The 20,466-nt window shown below is 42.2% G+C and overlaps 1 protein-coding gene across 4 annotated transcripts in view; it reads right to left on the reverse strand.

The window, feature by feature from the left end:
* The window catches only part of NSUN4 (NOP2/Sun RNA methyltransferase 4), a 31,980-nt gene that overhangs the window by 4,232 nt on the left and 7,282 nt on the right, over positions 1–20,466 (reverse strand). For all 4 annotated transcript variants that reach the window (XM_059689708.1, XM_059689709.1, XM_059689712.1 and 1 more), the window contains 3 exons: positions 15,376–15,530; positions 12,596–12,756; positions 181–305 (listed from right to left, as the gene is read on the reverse strand). In XM_059689708.1, coding sequence (XP_059545691.1) covers positions 181–305; positions 12,596–12,756; positions 15,376–15,530 — 441 coding nt within the window. The remainder of the gene's footprint in view (positions 1–180; positions 306–12,595; positions 12,757–15,375; positions 15,531–20,466) is intronic.

The raw sequence follows: 20,466 nt of genomic DNA on the forward strand, positions 1-20,466 counted from the left end.
CCATACTATGCATATCCTACTACATAGGGTTTTTATGTTCCAGAGAAGTAATATCCTCTTGATGTCTGTCTCCTTCAGACAGAAGACCCTTCTATGGGTGATGGTCTTGGCAAGAGCTTCCAGTCCCCCAGGTAACGAGAACCCCAGAGCATTCTGGGTGTATGTAAGTCTATCACTCACGCAAGAAGCTGCACCTGCAGCATAGGTAACATCTGCCGCTCCTTCTTTCTCGACCGCTGAAAAATGTTGTTCTCCTCCTCATGAAGGGAGTGGCGGTCTGTGGTACAGGGCACATCTACCAGCACCTGCCCAGCAGTGTTAAAAGGTAAAGTATTAGAGCTCCTTAAGGCCAGGGCTATTTTAGGTCCCTGATCTGGGGGGTTTGCAGAGAGCTCCCTCTGCCAATGCTTCCATTGCAGAGTAGCTAACAAAACTCCTCATTTTAACCCAATAGACAATTGTGAAATATTGAGTGGGAAAACAGTATGTTTAGGTATACCCACGGCTGGTAAAAAATAAATAAATAAAACCAACACACAAATAGCTATAATTACATAATTGATATCAACCTATAAGAAGTCTTTAGTGCTTCAAAGCTCTGTCCTTGGTTCAGTCCTTAACTATTTGAATAAAATCATCCAATTTACAGATCATACAGTGCCCAGGGGGTAACTAATATACTCAATAACAGGATCAGGATTTATAATATCTTAGTTACCCTGACCAGGTAGCTCAGTTGGTTAGTGTTGTCCCAATTCACCAAGGTTGTAGGTTCAATCCCCGGTTCAGGGCACACACAAGAATCAACCAATGAATGAATGAATAAATGGAACAACAAACAATGTTTCTCTCTCCCTTCCTCCCGTCCTCTCTCTAAAATCAATAATTTTTAAAAAAATCTTATGCTAAAACAATGTCATATCTGATATGAAAAGTTTTAAAGTGAGAAATGTGAAATCATTCATTTACTAAGAGCCTACCCTGGGCTAGGCACTAGAAACAAAAACAAAAAGAAAAATGTTTAATTGTCCTATGTTTATATTTCAAAAAAGTAAAATCATCTAAGAAAAGATATGTTCATTTTTAACTAAACAGAAACTCCAAGTAAATTAATAATGACCCAGTGTTCAATACTTCGATGTTTTCCTAGGCTGCATGAATTGACACAATATATAGAGTCCCATATCTCAAGAACTATGAGAGGGCTGGCCTTCGCAGGAAAAAGCAACATTAAATAAGGATGCCCAGAGAAGGGCCACTGGGATGTTTAGAAAACACATCACAGAAGAAAGTAATAATTCTGTTTCCAGCAATGTAGTGAACTAGATGTCCTGAAAACCCTTGCAATATAAAACACCTAAAGATTGGATAAAATAGCCCTGGCAGTTTTTCTCAGTGGTTAGAGCGTCGGCCCTCAGACTGAAGATCACAGGTTTGATTCCCAGTCAAGGGCACGTACCTCAGTTGCAGGAGACAACCAATTGACGTGTCTCTCTCACATAAATGTTTCTCTCTCACTCTCTCTCCCTCCCTCCCCCCTTTCCTTCCACTCTCTCTAAAAATCAATGGAGAAAATATCCTCACACCTCAGGTAAGGATTAAAAATAAAATTAGAGAAATCCTCAAAAATCAAAGAAAAAGTAGCACAGCCCCGGCTGAGTGGCTCAGTTGGTTGGAGTGTCGTCATGTATACCAAAAAGGTTGTGGGTTTGATTCTGGGTCAGGTCAAATACCTAGGTTTCTGTTTCAATCCTGGTCAGAGCATGTACAGGAGGCAACCAATCGATGTTACTATTTCGCATCAATGTTTCTCTCTTCCTTCTTCTCTCTCTAAAATCAATAAACATATCCACAGGTGAGAGTTTAAAAATAAAAAAAAGTAAGCCCTAGCTGGTTTGGCTCAGTGGATAGAGCGTTGGCCTGCAGACTTAAGAGTCCCAGACTCAATTCCAGTCAAGGGCACATGCCTGGGTTTCGGGCTTGGTCCTCAGTGGGGGGGCATGCAGAAGGCAGCCAATCAATGATTCTATCTCTCTCTCCCTTCCTCTCTGAAATCACTAAAAATATATTTTTTTTAAATGTAGGAGCACAGATCTAGGGAGGCATGCTGGAGCTGAAGCCAATGGCTTCTATCTTCTATCAAATCCCTAGTAACCAACACAAACACACCGAAAAAACAAAACAAAAAACAAACAAAAAAACCCCCAGAAAACAGGGCACTGGGCCCATTTGAGGTAAGGAATTGGGATCGAAATCCATAACAAAGCCAAAATCCTTAAAGGGTTACACTGTCAATCAAAGAATAAACTAGAAAAAAAAATCAGCCCACAGTGGACAGAGAACTTGTCTGTTTTTGCTTAACTCTGGGCAAAAAGAAAAAAAAAAATCTCCCTGATAATTTTTAATGACTAAGATAGAAGGTTCAAATCCAGAATGATCCAGAAAATCCCACACAGAATAATTAATGGTCCTGGGTTAACAGATCCAACAAACACCTGGGAAAAGGGAATGCAAGTTCCTTGTTAGAGGAATGCAAATCCTCTAATTAACTAGGGCTCTATAATTAACTTGGGAATGATCATCCTATCCTATATAATAAAGAGGTAATATGCAAATTAACCCTCATGCCCTCACAAGACGGCTGCCTATGACCAGGCCAGCAGGGGAGTTAGTGAGGGACGACCAAACGACTGAACAAGCAGGCTGCGTGGGGCGACTAGGACGGCATGGGGGTTACTGAGGGACGACCAAATGACTGAACAGCAGGCTGTATGGTACAACCAGGCCAGCAGGGGGGGCAGTTGGGGCAACCAGGCCAGCAGGGGCGGCAGTTAGGGGCAACCAGGCCGGCAGAGGGGGCAGTTGGGGGCAATTAAAGCTAGCAGGGGGGGCAATGAGGGGCGACCAGGCCAGTAGGGGGGTCAGTTAGGAGCGACCAGGCCGGCAGGGAGGGGGTAGTTGGGGGTGGCCTCGCCAGCAGCGGGGGGCAGTTAGGGGTGATCAGGCCAGCACACAGAGACAGTGAGGGGTGATGAGGCTGGCGGGGGGTCAGGGGAGCAGTTAGAAGTGACCAGGCAGGCAGGCGAGTGATGAGGAGCCAGCAGTCCAGGATTGTGAGAGGGATGTCCAACTGCCAGTTTAGGCCTGATCCCTAGGATCAGACCTAAACTGGCAGTCCGACATCCCCCAAGGGGTCCCAGATTGGACAGGGTGCAGGCTGGGTTGAGGGGACGCCCTCCCCCAATGCCCCCCCCCCCACGAATTTCGTGCACCGGACCTCTAGTAAGCTGATAATAAACAAAATCGTTTTCTCAATCCTACTCAAGGCAGAATAGCTTGTTGGAAACCAGCCCTCAAGCTGGAACAACTAGAAATGCTTAACAAAATATTTAAAATACCTATCTGAAATCATTAGAGATCTACTAAGGAAGCAAGAAATTTAAGGGTTTCTGAGCAACCAAGTTGAAAAATAAAATAAGCCTAATATACATTTTTTATACTCAGTCAGGTTCAAACATGTTTTTGCTGCAGTCTCTAATGAAGATAGTAGTAGCCAGTCATGTAAGCTAAACTGACAATTCTGTAGATGATTGTTTTCTCCAAATCCCCTAGACTTTGGGTGGTGAGCACACAATAGAGTATACAAATATGAAAGTATAATATACACCTAAAATCTATATACTGTAATGTTATTAACCAAGGTTACCGCAATAAATTTAATTGGGGGAATTCCGAAGATGGCGGCGATATAGGCAGACGCGTCCCAGGTCGTCTCCCGGAGCAAATGGAGTAAGCAGCTGAAACTAATAACACCCACCCCAAATTGGCAAAACTACTCAGCTGGTGAGACGGTTTGCAGCCGGGAAGGGCAGAGCTCCCCTGGAAAGGTAAAAAGCCAGGGATCTGGGCAGGAAAGTTTGCCAGACCTCTGAGCCCAGAGGGTTAGAGGGAGACCGAGTGGCAGACAGCCGCATCCCTTGGGACAGGCACAGCCCCTGACTGGGGATAGGAGATCCGAGGGATTCCTGGCGCTGCCAGGGGATTTGAGAGCTGGGTTCTGTGATCACGGAGGACTGAGCCTAAAGGGGGCAGCCTGAAGAGCTGACCAGAGCATGCAGTGCCGGTAATAGAAGAGCTTGTAAAAAGTCAGCGGACGGCGTTTGCTTGTTTATTTTCACTGAATCCTGTTCATAAGACATTTCGGATACAGACACTCACCTGTGCTGAAGAGAGGGAGAAGGTGCAGACAAGTGGAATCTGGGGAGAGACTGAGGAGGGGGGGGGGCCAGGAGAGGTGGCAGCGAATTGAGTGCTGAGACACCCCTGGGCCCAGGATCGGGGCAGCCATTCTCTCCGGAGGGTGGGACTCCCCTACCTAGCCCCCAGGCAAGGAGCACAGCCACACCCAGATTCCACTGTGAACGAGATCAAGGATTAAAATAATCTGACCAGTCCCTGGGAGTTAACAGGGTCTGGCCTATAGAGGGATTTTCAATCCCAGCAACAACACAGAGCAGGGTAACGATTAAAGAAACAGCTCTGGATAGTTGACCTCCCCAACCAGTTTTAAGTGTGATAGAGAAGCCGTATAGCCTCAGAGGCCAACCCCAGAACACTGCCACCCAGAGGCTGAGCCACAAACTGACTCTTTGCTAAACACAAAATAAGGCAGTCTGGGAAACAAATACGGCCTGCTTTAAAATAAGGACTGTGGTTTACAACACAGAGGAACAGTGTATCGCAGGGAAATTCAACACTCTTCTGAATACCTGGCAGGACTAAGGCAAGCCAAACTGACAAGTAGAAGAACCGAAGGACCTTCACTACTGCAAATTTTTTTTTTCTTTTTTCACCTTTTAACTAAGAAACCAATTTTTTTTCTTCTTTTTCCATCACCTGATTTTACCCTTTTAATTACTACATTCTTATTTTTAACCAGTATTATTACTGCTACCATTTTACCATTTTTTAAAGTGCCATTTTATTTTCTCTTTATTTTATTTTGGGATTAGTGTTCTCCATTCTATTTTCATCGTTGCTTTAGCAACAATTTTCCCTACCTCAATTTTACCTCTATGCTAAAACCCTCTCCCTCACTTTTCCCCTTTTGTTGTCCTGTTTCTCTTACCCTATTCCTGCTTTAGATTTTCCCTATTCCTTCTGTTTATCTCCTGTCAAAATTTCACCCTACTTATATATCCTATTTCCAATCCACTGCTCTAAATCTTTATATACATACCCCTTATCTTCACTATCCAAAATTTTTTTCTTCTTTTATCTTTCTATTGTTTTGTTGCTATTTGCTTGATTGTTGAGTATATTGTTTTGTTGTTGTTGTTGCTTGTTTTCTTGTGTGTGTCTGTGTGTGTGTGTGTTTTAGAACTGGTTGTGAGGCTGTTTTTCTTTTTCTTTTTATTTTTTTCTGCTGGTTTTTCCCCTCCCTCCACCCATCCCCCCGGTTATTTTTGTGCTTCTGTTTTCCCTTGCCTCTCTTGATATTATTGGTTGTTTCTAGTTTGCATTCATCTCCAGGGAGCTGTTGCTGGAATTTGTTGGGATTAGTGGCGGTTCTATAGGAGTTTTCTCCTCATATAGTCTCTTCCCCTCTTCCACTTCATTCTCTCTTTTCACTCTTTTTTTTTCCTTTTCTTTTCTCTCTTTTATTTCCCCCCCTCCTTTTTCCCAATTTCATTTTTGCACTCCTTTTTTTGGTCCCTACTTTTCTTTTTTTATCTTTTTCTCTTCTTTCTTCCTTATCCCCTAATTCTCTTAATTCAGGTGGTCACCTTTATTTGGGGTTATTAATATCGTGAATATATTTGTGTTTAGTGCCTGGTACGTGGTGCCTTGTTGTGTTGTATTTTGTGCCTTTAAATCAACGCAGCAGATCCAAGCAACAGCAGCCTCCTGAGCACCACACCCTCTGTCTGAGGAACAGCAGCTGTACGTGAAACCTCCCCCCACCAGCCAGAAGAGCCACCACAGCTGTGAACAGCACCCACCAGAGGAGCTGCTGCCAACTGAGGAGCAGCTGCTACCGCAACGCCCGAAGAGCAACCACAACGCAAGGAGTCACTACCACCCAGGGAGCAGCCACTGAAAGACTCAACGTCTAGATATGTCAGTGAGATCAAACATGGGTGGACAAAGAAACCCCCAAAGGAAAGAAAAAGAGAACTCGCCAGAAAAACAGCTAAGTGATACAGAGGCATGCAACATGACAGAAAAAGAATTCAGAATAAGGGTCCTAGAGTGCATAAACCGGACAGAGGAAAAAATCAATAACATATGCAAGAAGCTATAAGAAACAGATGAAAAAATCAACAACTTAAGTAAGACCCAAGAAGAAATGAAGAGAGATATAGCTGCAATAAAAAACACCATTGAAAGTATCAACAGTAGACTAGGAGAAGCGGAGGACCGAATTAGTGAATTAGAAGACAAGGAAGCAAAACACACCCAAAATGTACTGCAATTGGAGAAAAAAATTAAAAGACAGGAAGAGAGCCTAAGGGAGCTTTGGGACAACATGAAACGAAACAACATATGAATAATAGGGGTGCCAGAACAACAGAAAGATGAACACAGATTAGAAAACCTACTTGAAGAAATAATATCAGAAAACTTCCCTGAAGTGGGTAAGAAAAAAGTCACACAAGCCCAGAGAGTCCCAAAAAAGGTGAACCCGAAAAGACCCACACCAAGACACATCATAATTACCATGGCAAATGTTCAGGACAAAGAGAGAATCTTACAGGCTGCAAGAGAGAGACGGAAAGTTACATACAAGGGATCTCCCATTAGATTATCAAATGATTTCTCAACAGAAACACATCAGGCCAGAAAAGAATGGACAGAAATTTACAAAGTGATGCAAAGCAAAGGACTGAATCCAAGAATACTCTATCCAGCAAGGCTATCATTCAAAATTGAAGGGGAAATAAGAAGCTTCACAGACAAAAAAAGGCTAAGGGAGTTTATCGCCACCAAGCCAGCAATGCAAGAAATGCTAAAGGGACTGGTGTAAAAAGAAGAAATAAAAAGCTCAGAAAGAAAAAAGCCACACAAAAAAAGAAATGGCTACAAACAAGTACCTTTCAATAATAACTTTAAACGTAAACGGACTAAATGCTCCAACCAAAAGACATCGAGTGGCTGAATGGATAAAAAAACATGACCCATACATCTGCTGTCTACAAGAGACCCACCTCATTAGAAGGGACTCACACAGACTAAAAGTGAAGGGATGGAAAAATATCTTTCAGGCAAATGGAAAGGAAAAGAAAGCTGGGATAGCAATACTTATATCAGACAAAATAGACCTCAAAGTGAAGGCCATAACAAGAGATAAGGAAGGCCACTTCATAAAACTAAAGGGATCAATACAACAAGAAGATATAACCCTGGTAAACATATATGCACCCAATTCAGGAGCACCCAAATTCATAAAAAAACTCCTGGAAGGTATCAAAGGAGACATTGACAACAATACAATCATAGTAGGGGACTTTAATACACCACTGACAGCACTGGATAAGTCCTCTAGACAAACAATCAGCAAAGAAACAGCAATCTTAAATGACTCACTAGATCAGATGGACTTAATAGACATCTTCAGAACACTTCACCCCAAAGCCACGGAATATACATTCCACTCTGATGCTCATGGGACATATTCAAAAATAGACCACATATTGGGTCACAAGCAAAGTCTCCCCAAATTCAAGAAGATTGAAATCATAAAAAGCATCTTCTCAGACCACGATGTCATAATATTAGAAATAAACTACAATAAAAACAACCCCAAATACTCAAACACTTGGAAGCTGAATAGCATGTTATTAAATATTGATTGGGTTAACAATGAGATCAAAGAAGAAATCAAAAACATCCTGGAAACTAATGACAATGAAAACACAACAATCCAAAACCTATGGGACACAATGAAAGCAGTCCTGAGAGGGAAGTTTATAGCTCTACAGGCCTATCTCAAAAAACAAGAAAAAATGGTAGTAAATCATCTAACTCTACAACTCAAAGAATTAGAAAGACAGCAACAAGAAAACCCCAGGATGAGCAGAAGGAAGGAGATAATAAAGATTAGAGCAGAAATAAATGACATAGAGACCAAAAAAAAACAATACAGAAAATCAATGAAACCAAGAGCTGGTTCTTTGAAAGGATAAACAAAATTGACAAACCTCTAGCCAGACTCACCAAGAAGCAAAGAGAGAGGACCCAAATAAACAAAATCAGAAACGATAGAGGTGAAATAACAACAGACCCCACAGAAATACAAATGACTGTTAAAAAAATACTATGGACAGCTCTACTCCAACAAACTAGACAACCTGGAGGAAATTGACAAATTCCTAGAAAAATACAACATTCCAAAACTCAATCAGGAAGAATCTAAAAGTCTCAATAGGCCAATAACTACGGAAGAAATTAAAGCAGTCATCAAAAAGCTTCCAGCAAACAAAAGCCCAGGACCAGATGGCTTCACAGGGGAGTTTTACCAAACATTCAAGGAAGAACTAAAACCTATCCTCCTCAGACTACTACAAAAAATTCAAGAGGAAGGAACACTTCCAAGCTCATTCTATGAAGCCAGCATCACCCTAATACCAAAACCAGGTAAAGACAACACAATGAAAGAGAATTACAGGCCAATATCCCTCATGAACATAGATGCCAAAATCCTCAACAAAATCCTAGCAAATCGGATCCAGCAGTACATCAGAAAGATCATACACCATGACCAAGTAGGATTTATCCCAGGGATGCAAGGATGGTACAATATCGGCAAATCAATAAACGTGATACATCACATAAACAAATTGAAAGAAAAAAACCACATGGTCATATCAATTGATGCAGAAAAAGCATTTGACAAAATCCAACACCCATTTTTGATAAAAACTCTCAGCAAGGCGGGAGTAGAAGGATCATACCTCAACTTAATAAAAGCCATATATGACAGGCCTACAGCCAACATCATACTCAATGGATAAAAACTAACACCATTTCCCCTAAGAACAGGAACAAGACAGGGATGCCCACTCTCACCACTCCTGTTCAACATAGTACTGGAAGTATTAGCCATCGCAATTAGGCAAGAAGAAATAAAAGGCATCCAAATTGGAAAAGAGGAAGTAAAACTGTCCTTATTTGCAGACGACATGATATTATACATACAAAACCCTAGAGACTCCATCAAAAAGCTACTAGACTTAATACATGAATTTGGCAATGTAGCAGGATACAAAATTAACCCCAAGAAATCTGAGGCATTTCTATACACCAGTAGTGAACTTTCAGAAAGAGAGATTATAAAAACAATCCCATTCACCATCACACCAAAAAAATTAAGCTACCTAGGAATAAACTTAACTAAAGAGGTAAAAGACCTCTACTCAGAAAACTACAGGATGTTGAAAAAAGAGATAGAGGAAGACATAAACAGATGGAAGAACATACCGTGTTCATGGATTGGTAGAATCAACATCATTAAAATGTCCGTACTACCCAAAGCAATCTATAAATTCAACGCACTTCCCATTAAAATACCAACGGCATACTTCAGAGATCTAGAATGAACTCTCCAAAAATTCATCAGGAATAAAAAAAGACCCCGAATAGCTGCAGCAATCCTGAGAAAGAACAAAGTAGGTGGGATCTCAATACCAGATATCAAGATGTATTACAAAGCCACTGTTCTCAAAACTGCCTGGTACTGGCACAAGAACAGGCATATAGATCAATGGAATAGAATAGAGAGCCCAGAAATCGGCCCGAACCAATACGCTCAATTAATATTTGACAAAGGAGGCAAGAACATACAATGGAGCCAAGATAGTCTCTTCAATAAATGGTGTTGGCCTGTCAGACTGGCTATCATCAACAAATCAACAAACGACAAGTGCTGGAGAGGATGTGGAGAAAAAGGAACACTTGTGCACTGCTGGTGGGAATGCAGACTGGTGCAGCCACTATGGAAGACAGTATGGAGTTTCCTTAAAAAACTGAAAATGGAACTCCCATTTGACCCTGTGATCCCACTTCTAGGAATATATCCCAAGAAACCAGAAACACCAATCAGAAAGGATATATGCACCCCTATGTTCATAGCAGCACAATTCACCATAGCTAAGATCTGGAAACAGCCTAAGTGCCCATCAGTAGATGAATGGATTAGAAAACTGTGGTACATCTACACGATGGAATACTATGCTGCTGTAAAAAGGAAGGAACTCTTACCATTTGCAACGGCATGGATGGAACTGGAGAGCATTATGCTAAGTGAAATAAGCCAGTCAATAAAGGAAAAATACCACATGATCTCACTCATTCATGGACAATAGAGACCATTATAAACTTTTGAACAATAATAGATACAGAGGCAGAGCTGCCTCAAACAGATTGTCAAACTGCAGCGGGAAGGCTGGGGAGGGTTGGGGGGCAGGAGGTAGGGGGGTAAGAGATCAACTAAAGGACTTGTATGCATGCATATAAGCATAACCAATGGACATAAGACACAGGGTGATAGGGGAGGCTAGGGGACTGTCTAGGGCGGGGGGATAAAATGGACACATATGTAATACCCTTTGTAATACTTTAAGCAATAAAAAAAAAAATGGTGTTGGGAAAATTGGACAGATATATGCAAGAAAATGAAACTAGATCACCAACTTACACCATACACAAAAATAAACTCAAAATGGATAAAGGACTTAAATGTATGACGGGAAACCATAAAAATTCTAGAAGAATCCAAAGGCAACAAAATCTCAGACATATGCCAAAGCAATTTCTTCACTGATACAGCTCCTAGGGCACTTGAAACTAAAGAGAAAATGAACAAATGGGACTACATCAAAATAAAACGCTTTTGCACAGCAAAAGAAACCATCAACAAAACAAGAAAACCCACTGCGTGGGAAAACATATTTGCCAATGTCATATCTGATAAGGGCCTAATCTCCAAAATCTATAGGGAACTCATACAACTTAACAAAAGGAAGATAAACAATCCAATCAAAAAATGGGCAAAGGACCTAAATAGACACCTTTCAAAAGAGGACATTCAGAAAGCCAAGAGACATATGAAAACATGCTCAAAGTCACTAATCATCCGAGAGATGCAAATCAAAACAACGAGGTACCATCTCACACCTGTCAGATTGGCTATCATCAACAAATCAACAAACGACAAGTGCTGGAGAGGATTTGGAGAAGAAGGAACACTTGTGCACTGCTGGTGGGAATGCAGACTGGTGCAGCCACTATGGAAGACAGTATGGAGTTTCCTCAAAAAACTAAAAATGGAACTCCCATTTGACCCTGTGATCCCACTTCTAGGAATATATCCCAAGAAACCAGAAACACCAATCAGAAAGGATATATGCACCCATATGTTCATAGCAGCACAATTCACCATAGCTAGGATCTGGAAACAGCCTAAGTGCCCATCAGTAGATGAATGGATTAGAAAACTGTGGTACATCTACATGATGGAATACTATGCTGCTGTAAAAAAGAAGGAACTCTTACCATTTGCAACAGCATGGATGGAACTGGAGAGCATTATGCTAAGTGAAAGAAGCCAGTCAATGAAGGAAAAATACCACATGATCTCACTCATTCATGGATAATAGAGACCATTATAAACTTTTGAACAATAATAGATACAGAGGCAGAGCAGCCTCAAACAGATTGTCAAACTGCAGCGGGAAGGCCAGGGAGGGTTGGGGGGCAGGAGGGAGGGGGGTAAGAGATCAACCAAAGGACTTGTATGCATGCATATAAGCATAACCAATGGACATAAGACACTGGGGGGTAGGGGAGGCCAGGGGACTGTCAAGGACGGGGGGAAAAAAAGGGACACATATGTAATACCCTTTGTAATACTGTAAGCAATAATAATTAAAAAAAGATATAGAGAACAGACTGAAGGCTGTCAGAGGGGAGGGGTGTTTTGTGACTGGGTGGAAAAAGATGAAGTGATTAAGCAGTACAAATTGGTAGTTACAAAGTAGTCATGGGGATGTAAAGTACAGCATAGAAAATATAGTCAATAATATTGTAATAACTATGTATAGTGCCTGGTGGGTACTGGAAATATCAGGGGAACACTTCATAAAGTATATTATTGTCAAACCACTATGCTGTACACCTGAAACTAATACAAAATAATATTGAATGTTAAACTGTAATTGAAAAATAATTTTAAAAGAATAAAAAAGAGCCTGTCCTACCTTGAAATCTCAATAAAGACCTGGGTGTCACCCATGAAAAAAATAAAAAAAATAAAAAAATAAATTTAATTGGGAAGGGGGAACTAGAGAGTGCATACCTTATCTAATGGGAATGGTCACTACCATAAAACAGTTTAGTATTCTCACAAGGAAATATGGTCCCAGTTTTTGAGGACACCAGGGAAGTAAAAATCGTATTCTCTGTTCAAGAGGAATTTGCAGAGAGCTGACCTTATATGCTCAAAAATGTAGGGCTCAATCCTACTGCCCAGGGCCTGGAGTCAGGATGAGGAGGCCAGATTTGGCTGGCTGAATATACCAGGACAGGAATCACTCACCCGGTCATAGGTGTCCCCCTCCAGTTCTCCCCACTTCCTGCCATCCCATGAGGTGACTCGAACTCGACTTTTATCCCTAACATCTTGAGGTACATAGCTGTGAAGGACCTTATGAAGTCTGCCTGTTCGGGAAGTGGAGAGATCATTGGCAGCAAGATTGCCTGTAGGAACATAAATTTGAGGATTGTTTTTTTACTTTTGTAAAAAATGCCATTGGAATCTTGATAGGGATTGCACTGCATCTATAAATGGCTTTTGGTAGTACGGACATTTTATGCCTCTGGAAATAAAGGAACTTCAAAGGTCATGGCCCAACGAAACATCCCACAAAGCAATGGTGCTAAAGTCAACAATAAAATAGACTGTCCCTGGTGATTGTGGAGCCTCCATACCAGCTCTGGACTGCTTATATCCCAACTTCTCTCATGTAAGAGAGAAGTCAACTTTTCTTCATTAAGCTAGTTGAGTTTTCTATTGTATATGACCGACCCTAATCCTAATTGATTCACCATCTATCTTTCATTTTCCCTTCTGTAACAGACACAAGTTCAATAAATATTCCACTTTGCTCTTGGTTCTACAATAAGAAAAAGTATTAACTGCAAGCTTGCTGATAAATGGCAATTGATACCTGGCCTCAGAGTCAAGGAGAGAAATGGAGGTGGGAAGTGTGGTTAAGAACTAGAGAGTGAATGTATGGCAACAGAAGAAAACTAGACTTTGGGTGGTGAGCACACAATAGAGTATACAAATATGAAAGTATAATATACACCTAAAATCTATATACTGTAATGTTATTCACCAAGGTTACCACAATAAATTTAATTGGAAGGGGGAACTAGAGAGTGCATACCTTATCTAATGGGAATGGTCACTACCATAAAACAGTTTAGTACTCTCACAAGGAAATATGGTCCCAGTTTTTGAGGACATCAAGGAAGTAAAAATTGTATTCTCTGTTCAAGAGGAATTTGCAGTTGGATATGAACTGAGAACAGAAAAGCTGAGTCCTATTCTGTCTCTACCTTCAACTTATATAAAAGGTTAAGTTATTTAATCTCTCAATGGTTCAATTTCCCCCTCCATAAAATATGAGGGCCGGACTAGGTAAACTCTAAGTTCCCTTCTGGCACTGAAATTCCTGTCTCCCTGAGATCAAGGAGTTGCTGGTAATTCAGCACACCGAAGAGCAACTCTCAAGTACATCTCCTTGGCCCTTCTTGCTTCTCTTAGTTCAAGTTCCTCCTCTTCTAAGCAACCCTACTTGTTTCCATCCCTCTTCTGATGGATTTCCACATCACTCAGTAAGATCAGCACAGCTCAACACACAGGCTGGGCTCTCTGGCATCGACCTCATTATGCTATATCAACATCTTTTCTCCTTTCCCTCTGGACTTTCAAAAGGCTGAGATCAAATGTGGTGCCTTTCTATAATCATCCATGGGGCCTGTCATGAGGCTGGAAGCTAATGCAAGCTGTACAAGTTGTCTGATGAGAACTGGAAAAGAAGGGTCCAGGCACAACAAAAAAGTAGGGCATATTGCAAGACAAGCCTGCCTGACCGCCAGGGTGAGTGTGAAAATCACAGCCCCCTTGTGGATATTTGTCAGGTCCTTAAGGAGAAAATACTGCCTATTTAAGGCAGGATGTAGGCCAGTGAATGGCTGAAGTGAACACTTGTAGTTCACAAGGCCCAACCTAGGCTACACTACTAAAATGGGAAGACTGGGGCCTGTTCCCAAGGAGTTAATAATTCTGAAGAGTGAGAAGATGCATACCGGTAAAGCTCTGATGCAAAGCTAATAATGTGCTAACAGTTGCAAGGGTGATGCCCAGGATTGGGCACATAGGAGACAGAGCATCACTTCTCAACTGGCCAGTAGAGGTCATGAGGAAAGACTTCCAGGAGGTGGCACACTTACGCTGAGGCTTGAAAGTTAAAAGGGATCGGGTAGGAGTATTCTAGAGAGAAAACATAACATGAACAAAGGGGGGAGTCTAATTGGGGCAACAGAGTAGTAGGATATGGCTGAAGCGCATAAAGCCTGGGGAAGAATAACATAAAGCTATAAAGCAGAGGTGGGGAACGTCCCACAGGCCCTATACGGCCCGTGAAATCATTTGGTCTGGCCCTACTAAGGCATTAGAGGTGAGTAAATTAAATGTTTGCCCAAATATAGCAGGCTAATTTTTAAGGTGATAATTTTGTATGGCCCTTGGCATAAAAAAGGTTCTCCACCCCTGCTATAAAGGTTCACTGCAGCCAGATCTTATTACTTTAGCTGGCAACTATCTTAGAGATGAAGTAAATAGGGGTGAAAGTATCATATGGTAGACTGACTAGGGCAGTGGTTGGCAAACTCATTAATCAACAGAGCCAAATATTAACAGTACGATTAAAATTTCTTTTGAGAGCCAAATTTTTTAAACTTAAAACTATATAGGTAGGTACATTGTTATTAACTTAATTAGAGTACTCCTAAGGCTTAGGAAGAGCCACACTCAAGGGGCCAAAGAGCCGCATGTGGCTCACGAGCGGCAGTTTGCCGACCATGGGACTAGGGCATTAATTTAATCTGCCTTCAGAGACCTTGCTCTGCTTGGCAATCTTCCTTGGCCAATTGATAGAGAAATAGAGGAAATAATCAACGACAGAAAAAATACAACAGCAAGCACTATCCCCGCTCTGACCTTAGGACCAAAGACATCATATTCAGTGTGCCCCTGACTGGGTGAAGTAGAGAGCTATCGCTACCCAAGACACCAGCCCTCTGACTTACGGCAACAGCCAGTCTGAAGCAATGCTAGTGTCTTTCCCCCGGGGGCTGCACATAAGTCAAGCACGGTGTCGCCGGGCTGCAGGCCAAGGGCCAGGACAGGCAGCAAGGAGGCAGCATCCATCAGGTAGTAGTCCATGACACCTAGGCTGCCAAGTCTGGAAGAGAGAAGAGCACCTTATTGTCAAATTACAAGTCAGAAGATCCAATAGGAGTCAAGGTCACCAAGTCCATGTCCTCAGGGGTTATTAAGCTCTACTCAGCAACAACTCATTTCTCAGACCCACACTCACTTATTTACTCACTCACCCACTCATTTACACAGCAGCCAGAGTAATCCTTTTATTTTTATTTTTTATTTATTTTTTTAATATAATTTATTGATTTTTTACAGAGAGGAAGGGAGAGAGATAGTTAGAAACATCGATGAGAGAGAAACATCGATCAGCTGCCTCCTGCACATCTCCTACCGGGGATGTGTCCACAACCAAGGTACATGCCCTTGACCGGAATCGAACCTGGGACCTTTCAGTCCACAGGCCGATGCTCTATCCACTGAGCCAAACCGGTTTCGGCAAGAGTAATCCTTTTAAAACACAGTTCAATCCACTCTAATCCAGCCCCACTAGCCATCTTTCTATTTGTTAATTAAGCCATGCCTGCTCCTGTCTCAGACTTTTTGTTGCTGTACCTTCTACCTGCAACACTCCCAAATATCCCTCATTTGTTTCCTCACTTATTCAGATCTCTCCTCACAAGTTACTTCATCAAAAGGCACTGGTATTCCCTGACTACTCTATCTAAAAATAGAAACCACCTCCTCCCATTCCCTTCTAGCTCTCTATCTTGCATTATTTTTCTTTAAAACACTTACTATTCACTTTATATATACAGATATGTGTATGTGTTTCCCCTCTGTCCCTCCCTATTAGAATGAGGGAAGGAATTTTGCCTGCTTTCTTTATCATAAACTGAAACAGTGCCTGGCATATAGTAGGAACCCAGTTTTATTGGGTTACATATTGAGATACAAAGTACTTTTTAGGCTCAGAGAAGAGTGTCATCACTTGTGCCTGTTGGAGTCGGAGTTAGGCCTGATGAAGGCCCATTCCTTCATCAGGTAAAAAATATACAAAATAAAGAAAAAAGGGAGGAGAAACTAAGATGGTGGCATAGATAAACACCGGGAAATTGCTGCCTCCCACAACAACTTCAAAAAAAACAACATAAAGACAAAACGGACATCATCCAGAACTACAGGAAAGCTGGCTGAGTGGAAATTCTACAACTAGAAGGAAAGAAAAGCACGCCGAGAGCCAGAGGAGCTGCGCAAGTAAAGTGCAGAGGTACGGAGGCTTGCGCGCGCAGAAAGGGGCTGGCACCTGAGGAAGCGGCTGTCTTTTTGAATCGGGAGGGAGTCACAAGCTCCCGACTGCTCTGAACTCCGGTTCCGGGAAGTCTCTGGGGACCCAGGACTCATACGGGGAGAAACTGGACTGTCTGGCAGCGGGCAGAACTCGGAACTTGAGGTCGGCTTTCCCTCAGAGGTGCTTGCAGCAATTACCAGGACACTGAGATGCGGCCCCTTAGGGCAGGGCTGAGGATCAGCCATAGCTGCTTGCTCCGCCCTTTGATTCCCTGAGACCCCGCCCCACCCAGGCTGCGGCAGAGGCTTTTGCATATGAATGCCCCGGCCCTTTGCAACCTGAAAATTACCTAACAAACTGCAGCTGGGCCAGACAGACCCAGAACTTCCAAGAGAAGGCCCAAGGCCCCACAACGGCTTGCATTGCTTCACAGCTGGGCCTCATCAGGGTACCTCCAAACTCCAAAAAAGGAAGGGGAATCTGCAGTTCTCTTCATAGCTCCTGCTGTGTAACCTCAGGCAGAGGCTAAATTAGCACCTCCTTAGATCCAAGAGCCAGTGTACCCAGTTGTCAGAGTGGGACCATCCGGATTACAACTCCTCAGATCCATAAGGGACACACTCAGGGGGCAGACTCAGTGAGCACCAAAACCCCACTAAAGCAAGTCTTGCCCCAGAAGGGTGTCTTCAGCACAGAAGTTCTCCCACTGCAGACACAGCTGATTCTCACTGCCAATTGGCCTGGAGGTCAATTCCTCCCAGTGATCCTACAACAATCAAGGCATAACTACAATAAGACTGTGCAAAAAGCCCACAAGGGGGTACACCAAGAGTGTCCACCTCAGGTAACTGGGGAGGCTGAGCCACTGGGCCCTACAGGACACCTAGCACACAAAACCACTCTACCAACACAGGGAAGCATAAAAAATGCGGATACAAAGAAACAGGTCACAAATGACAGAAATGGGGCAAAGCAAACGACTGGATATAGAGTTCAAGGCCACGTTTATAAGGTTTTTCAAGAATTTTATGGAAACCGCTGATAAATTTAGTGAGACCCTCGAGAAATCTAGTGAGACTCTCGAGGATATGAAAAAGGACCAACTAGAAATTAAGCATACACTGACTGAAATAAAGAATAATATACAGAGATCCAACAGCAGACAAGAGGATCCCAAGAATCAAGTCAAAGATTTGAAATACGAAGAAACAAAAAAGACCCAACCAAAAAAGAAAAAAGAAAAAAGATTCCAAAAATATGAAGATAGTGTAAGGAGCCTCTGGGACAACTTCAAGCGTACCAACATCAGAATTATAGGGGTACCAGAAGAGAGAGGGCAAGATATTGAAAATCTATTTGAAGAAATAATGACAGAAAACTTCCCCTACCTGGTCAAAGAAATAGACTTACAAGTCCAGGAAGCGCAGAGAACCCCAAACAAAAGGAACCCAAAGAGGACCACACCAAGACACATCATAATTAAAATGCCAAGAGCAAAAGACAAAGAGAGACTCTTAAAAGCAGCAAGAGAAAGACAGTCAGTTACCTACAAGGGAGTACCCATACAACTGTCAGCTGATTTCTCAACAGAAACCATGCAAGCCAGAAGAGAGTGGCAAGAAATATTCAAAGTGATGAATGCCAAGAACCTACAACCAAGATTACTTTATCCAGCAAAGCTATCATTCAGAACTGAAGGTCAGATAAAGAGCTTCACAGATAAGAAAACGCTAAAGGAGTTCATCACCACCAAACCAGCATTATATGAAATGCTGAAAGGTATTCTTTAAAAAGAGGAAGAAGAAAAAGGAACTCTTACCATTTGTCACAGCATGGATGGGACTGGAGAGCGGATAAATACCACATGATCTCACTCATTTGTGGAATATAATGAACAACATAAACTGATGAACAAGAACTGATCCAGAGACGGAGAGGCACTGATTGGACTGTCGGGCCTTGGAGGGAGGGTAGGGGAGGGTGGGGGTAGGGGGGAGAGATCAACCAGGGGACTTGTTTGAAAGCATATAGGCCTAACCAATGGACACAGACAACGGGGGGGGGGGGGGGAGGGCAGGAGTGGGGGGGGGGTAGAGGGTAACGTGGGGATAAGGACACATATGTAATATCTTAATCAATAAAAAATATATTTAAAAAAAAAAAGAAAAAAGGATGGAAGGAGACTTCACTTGGGGTGACAAACACAATATACAGATGATGTATTACAGAAATTGTATACCTGAAATCTATGTAATATTATTAACCAATGTCACCTCAATAAATTAAAAAATTAAAAGTAACCATAATACCAAAAAAAAAAAAAAAAGGAAGAGAAGCATTCCAAGCTGAATAAAAATGAAGACACAAAGGAACAGAAGCATGCAAACTCATAGCTTTTTCAGAAGCAGTGATAATCTGATAATCTGGTATAGTAGAAATACTGAGATTGGAAAGCAGATGGAAGCCAGGTTGGAAAAGGTCTTAAACCCTTTGCTAACAAGTTTGGACTACAACTTGTAGGCAGATACCAAAAGCTTAAGGAAAAGTATGTGTCTGATCATCTAGGTGGAGTTTTAGAAAGCTAGGTGGGCTAGAAAGAACAAATTAGAAATATTAGTGAAAAGGCTGTTACAAGAGTCCAAGTGAGAGCTGACAAGGCATGAAGAGAGGCAGCAATGGTGTGGGTACAAAGGGACAAAAGACAACAATCCAACAGTCATAAAAGGACTCCTCACTTCCACGCTAGTTGTCATAAGGTGGTACAGCCATTCCCCATTCCCTTGCCTGAGACACAGCTCAGCATGACAGCCACTGGAAATAGACTCAAGGAGACAGAAACCTGGTCCTGGTGCCCTGACAGGAAGGCTCTGGGAGAAATATATGACAAGACATAAGACATAGGTAGCACCACTGACAGTAAGCTACAATAGCTACAAATCCCCAGTCGTGAAGTTGTGACACCTCCCGCATTCAGGCTCAAGCCAGAATGGGATTTTAAAAAAAATATTTTTAGTGATTCAGAGAGGAATCAATTGACAGAGGGAGAGAGAGATAGAAACATCAATGAGAGAGAATCACTGACTGGCTGCCTCCTGCACGCCCCTCACTGGGGATCAAGGCCACAACCCAGGCATATGACCTTGACCAGCATCAGACCCGGGATCCTTCAGTCCACAGGATGACACTCTATCCACTGAGCCAAACTGGCTAGGGCTATGATGCGATATTTTAAGTCAAATCATGCTGGGATTGTCTGTGAAACTGTGTACCTCATGCCTCACAAAGGAGAATGAGAAGAAAACTGAAATATCTGAGAAAAGCAGAGAATGCTAACACACCAGCACTGGCCCACAAAACCCATTCTCCTCAAGTTCCTTCCTTGAGAAGCATCACTCCTTAACCTTTTTAGTTCACAGACAATTTTGAAAATCTGCTAAAAGCTACAGTGGCTTTTCCAAAAAAAAGTACAACAACTTTTCAGACAATTTCAGGAGTTTCCTGGACTCCCTGAATACATCTTTGAACTCCTGAGAGGTTAAGATTCCCTTGATTTACAGAGAGCCCATTAAGACAAGAAGGAAAAAAATGCCAACTAAGTCATATAGTTGCTTCCCCAACTACTCTCAAGGGGTCCTCCCTGAGCGGCAGCAGAGCACCTGAGACAACTTAGGAAACTACATGGTTCTTATTTACTCCATGGTTCTGCCTAAAGCTAATGCCTCCAAAT

This window comes from Myotis daubentonii, chromosome 3 (genome assembly GCF_963259705.1).
Source record: "Myotis daubentonii chromosome 3, mMyoDau2.1, whole genome shotgun sequence".
NCBI lineage: Eukaryota > Metazoa > Chordata > Mammalia > Chiroptera > Vespertilionidae > Myotis > Myotis daubentonii.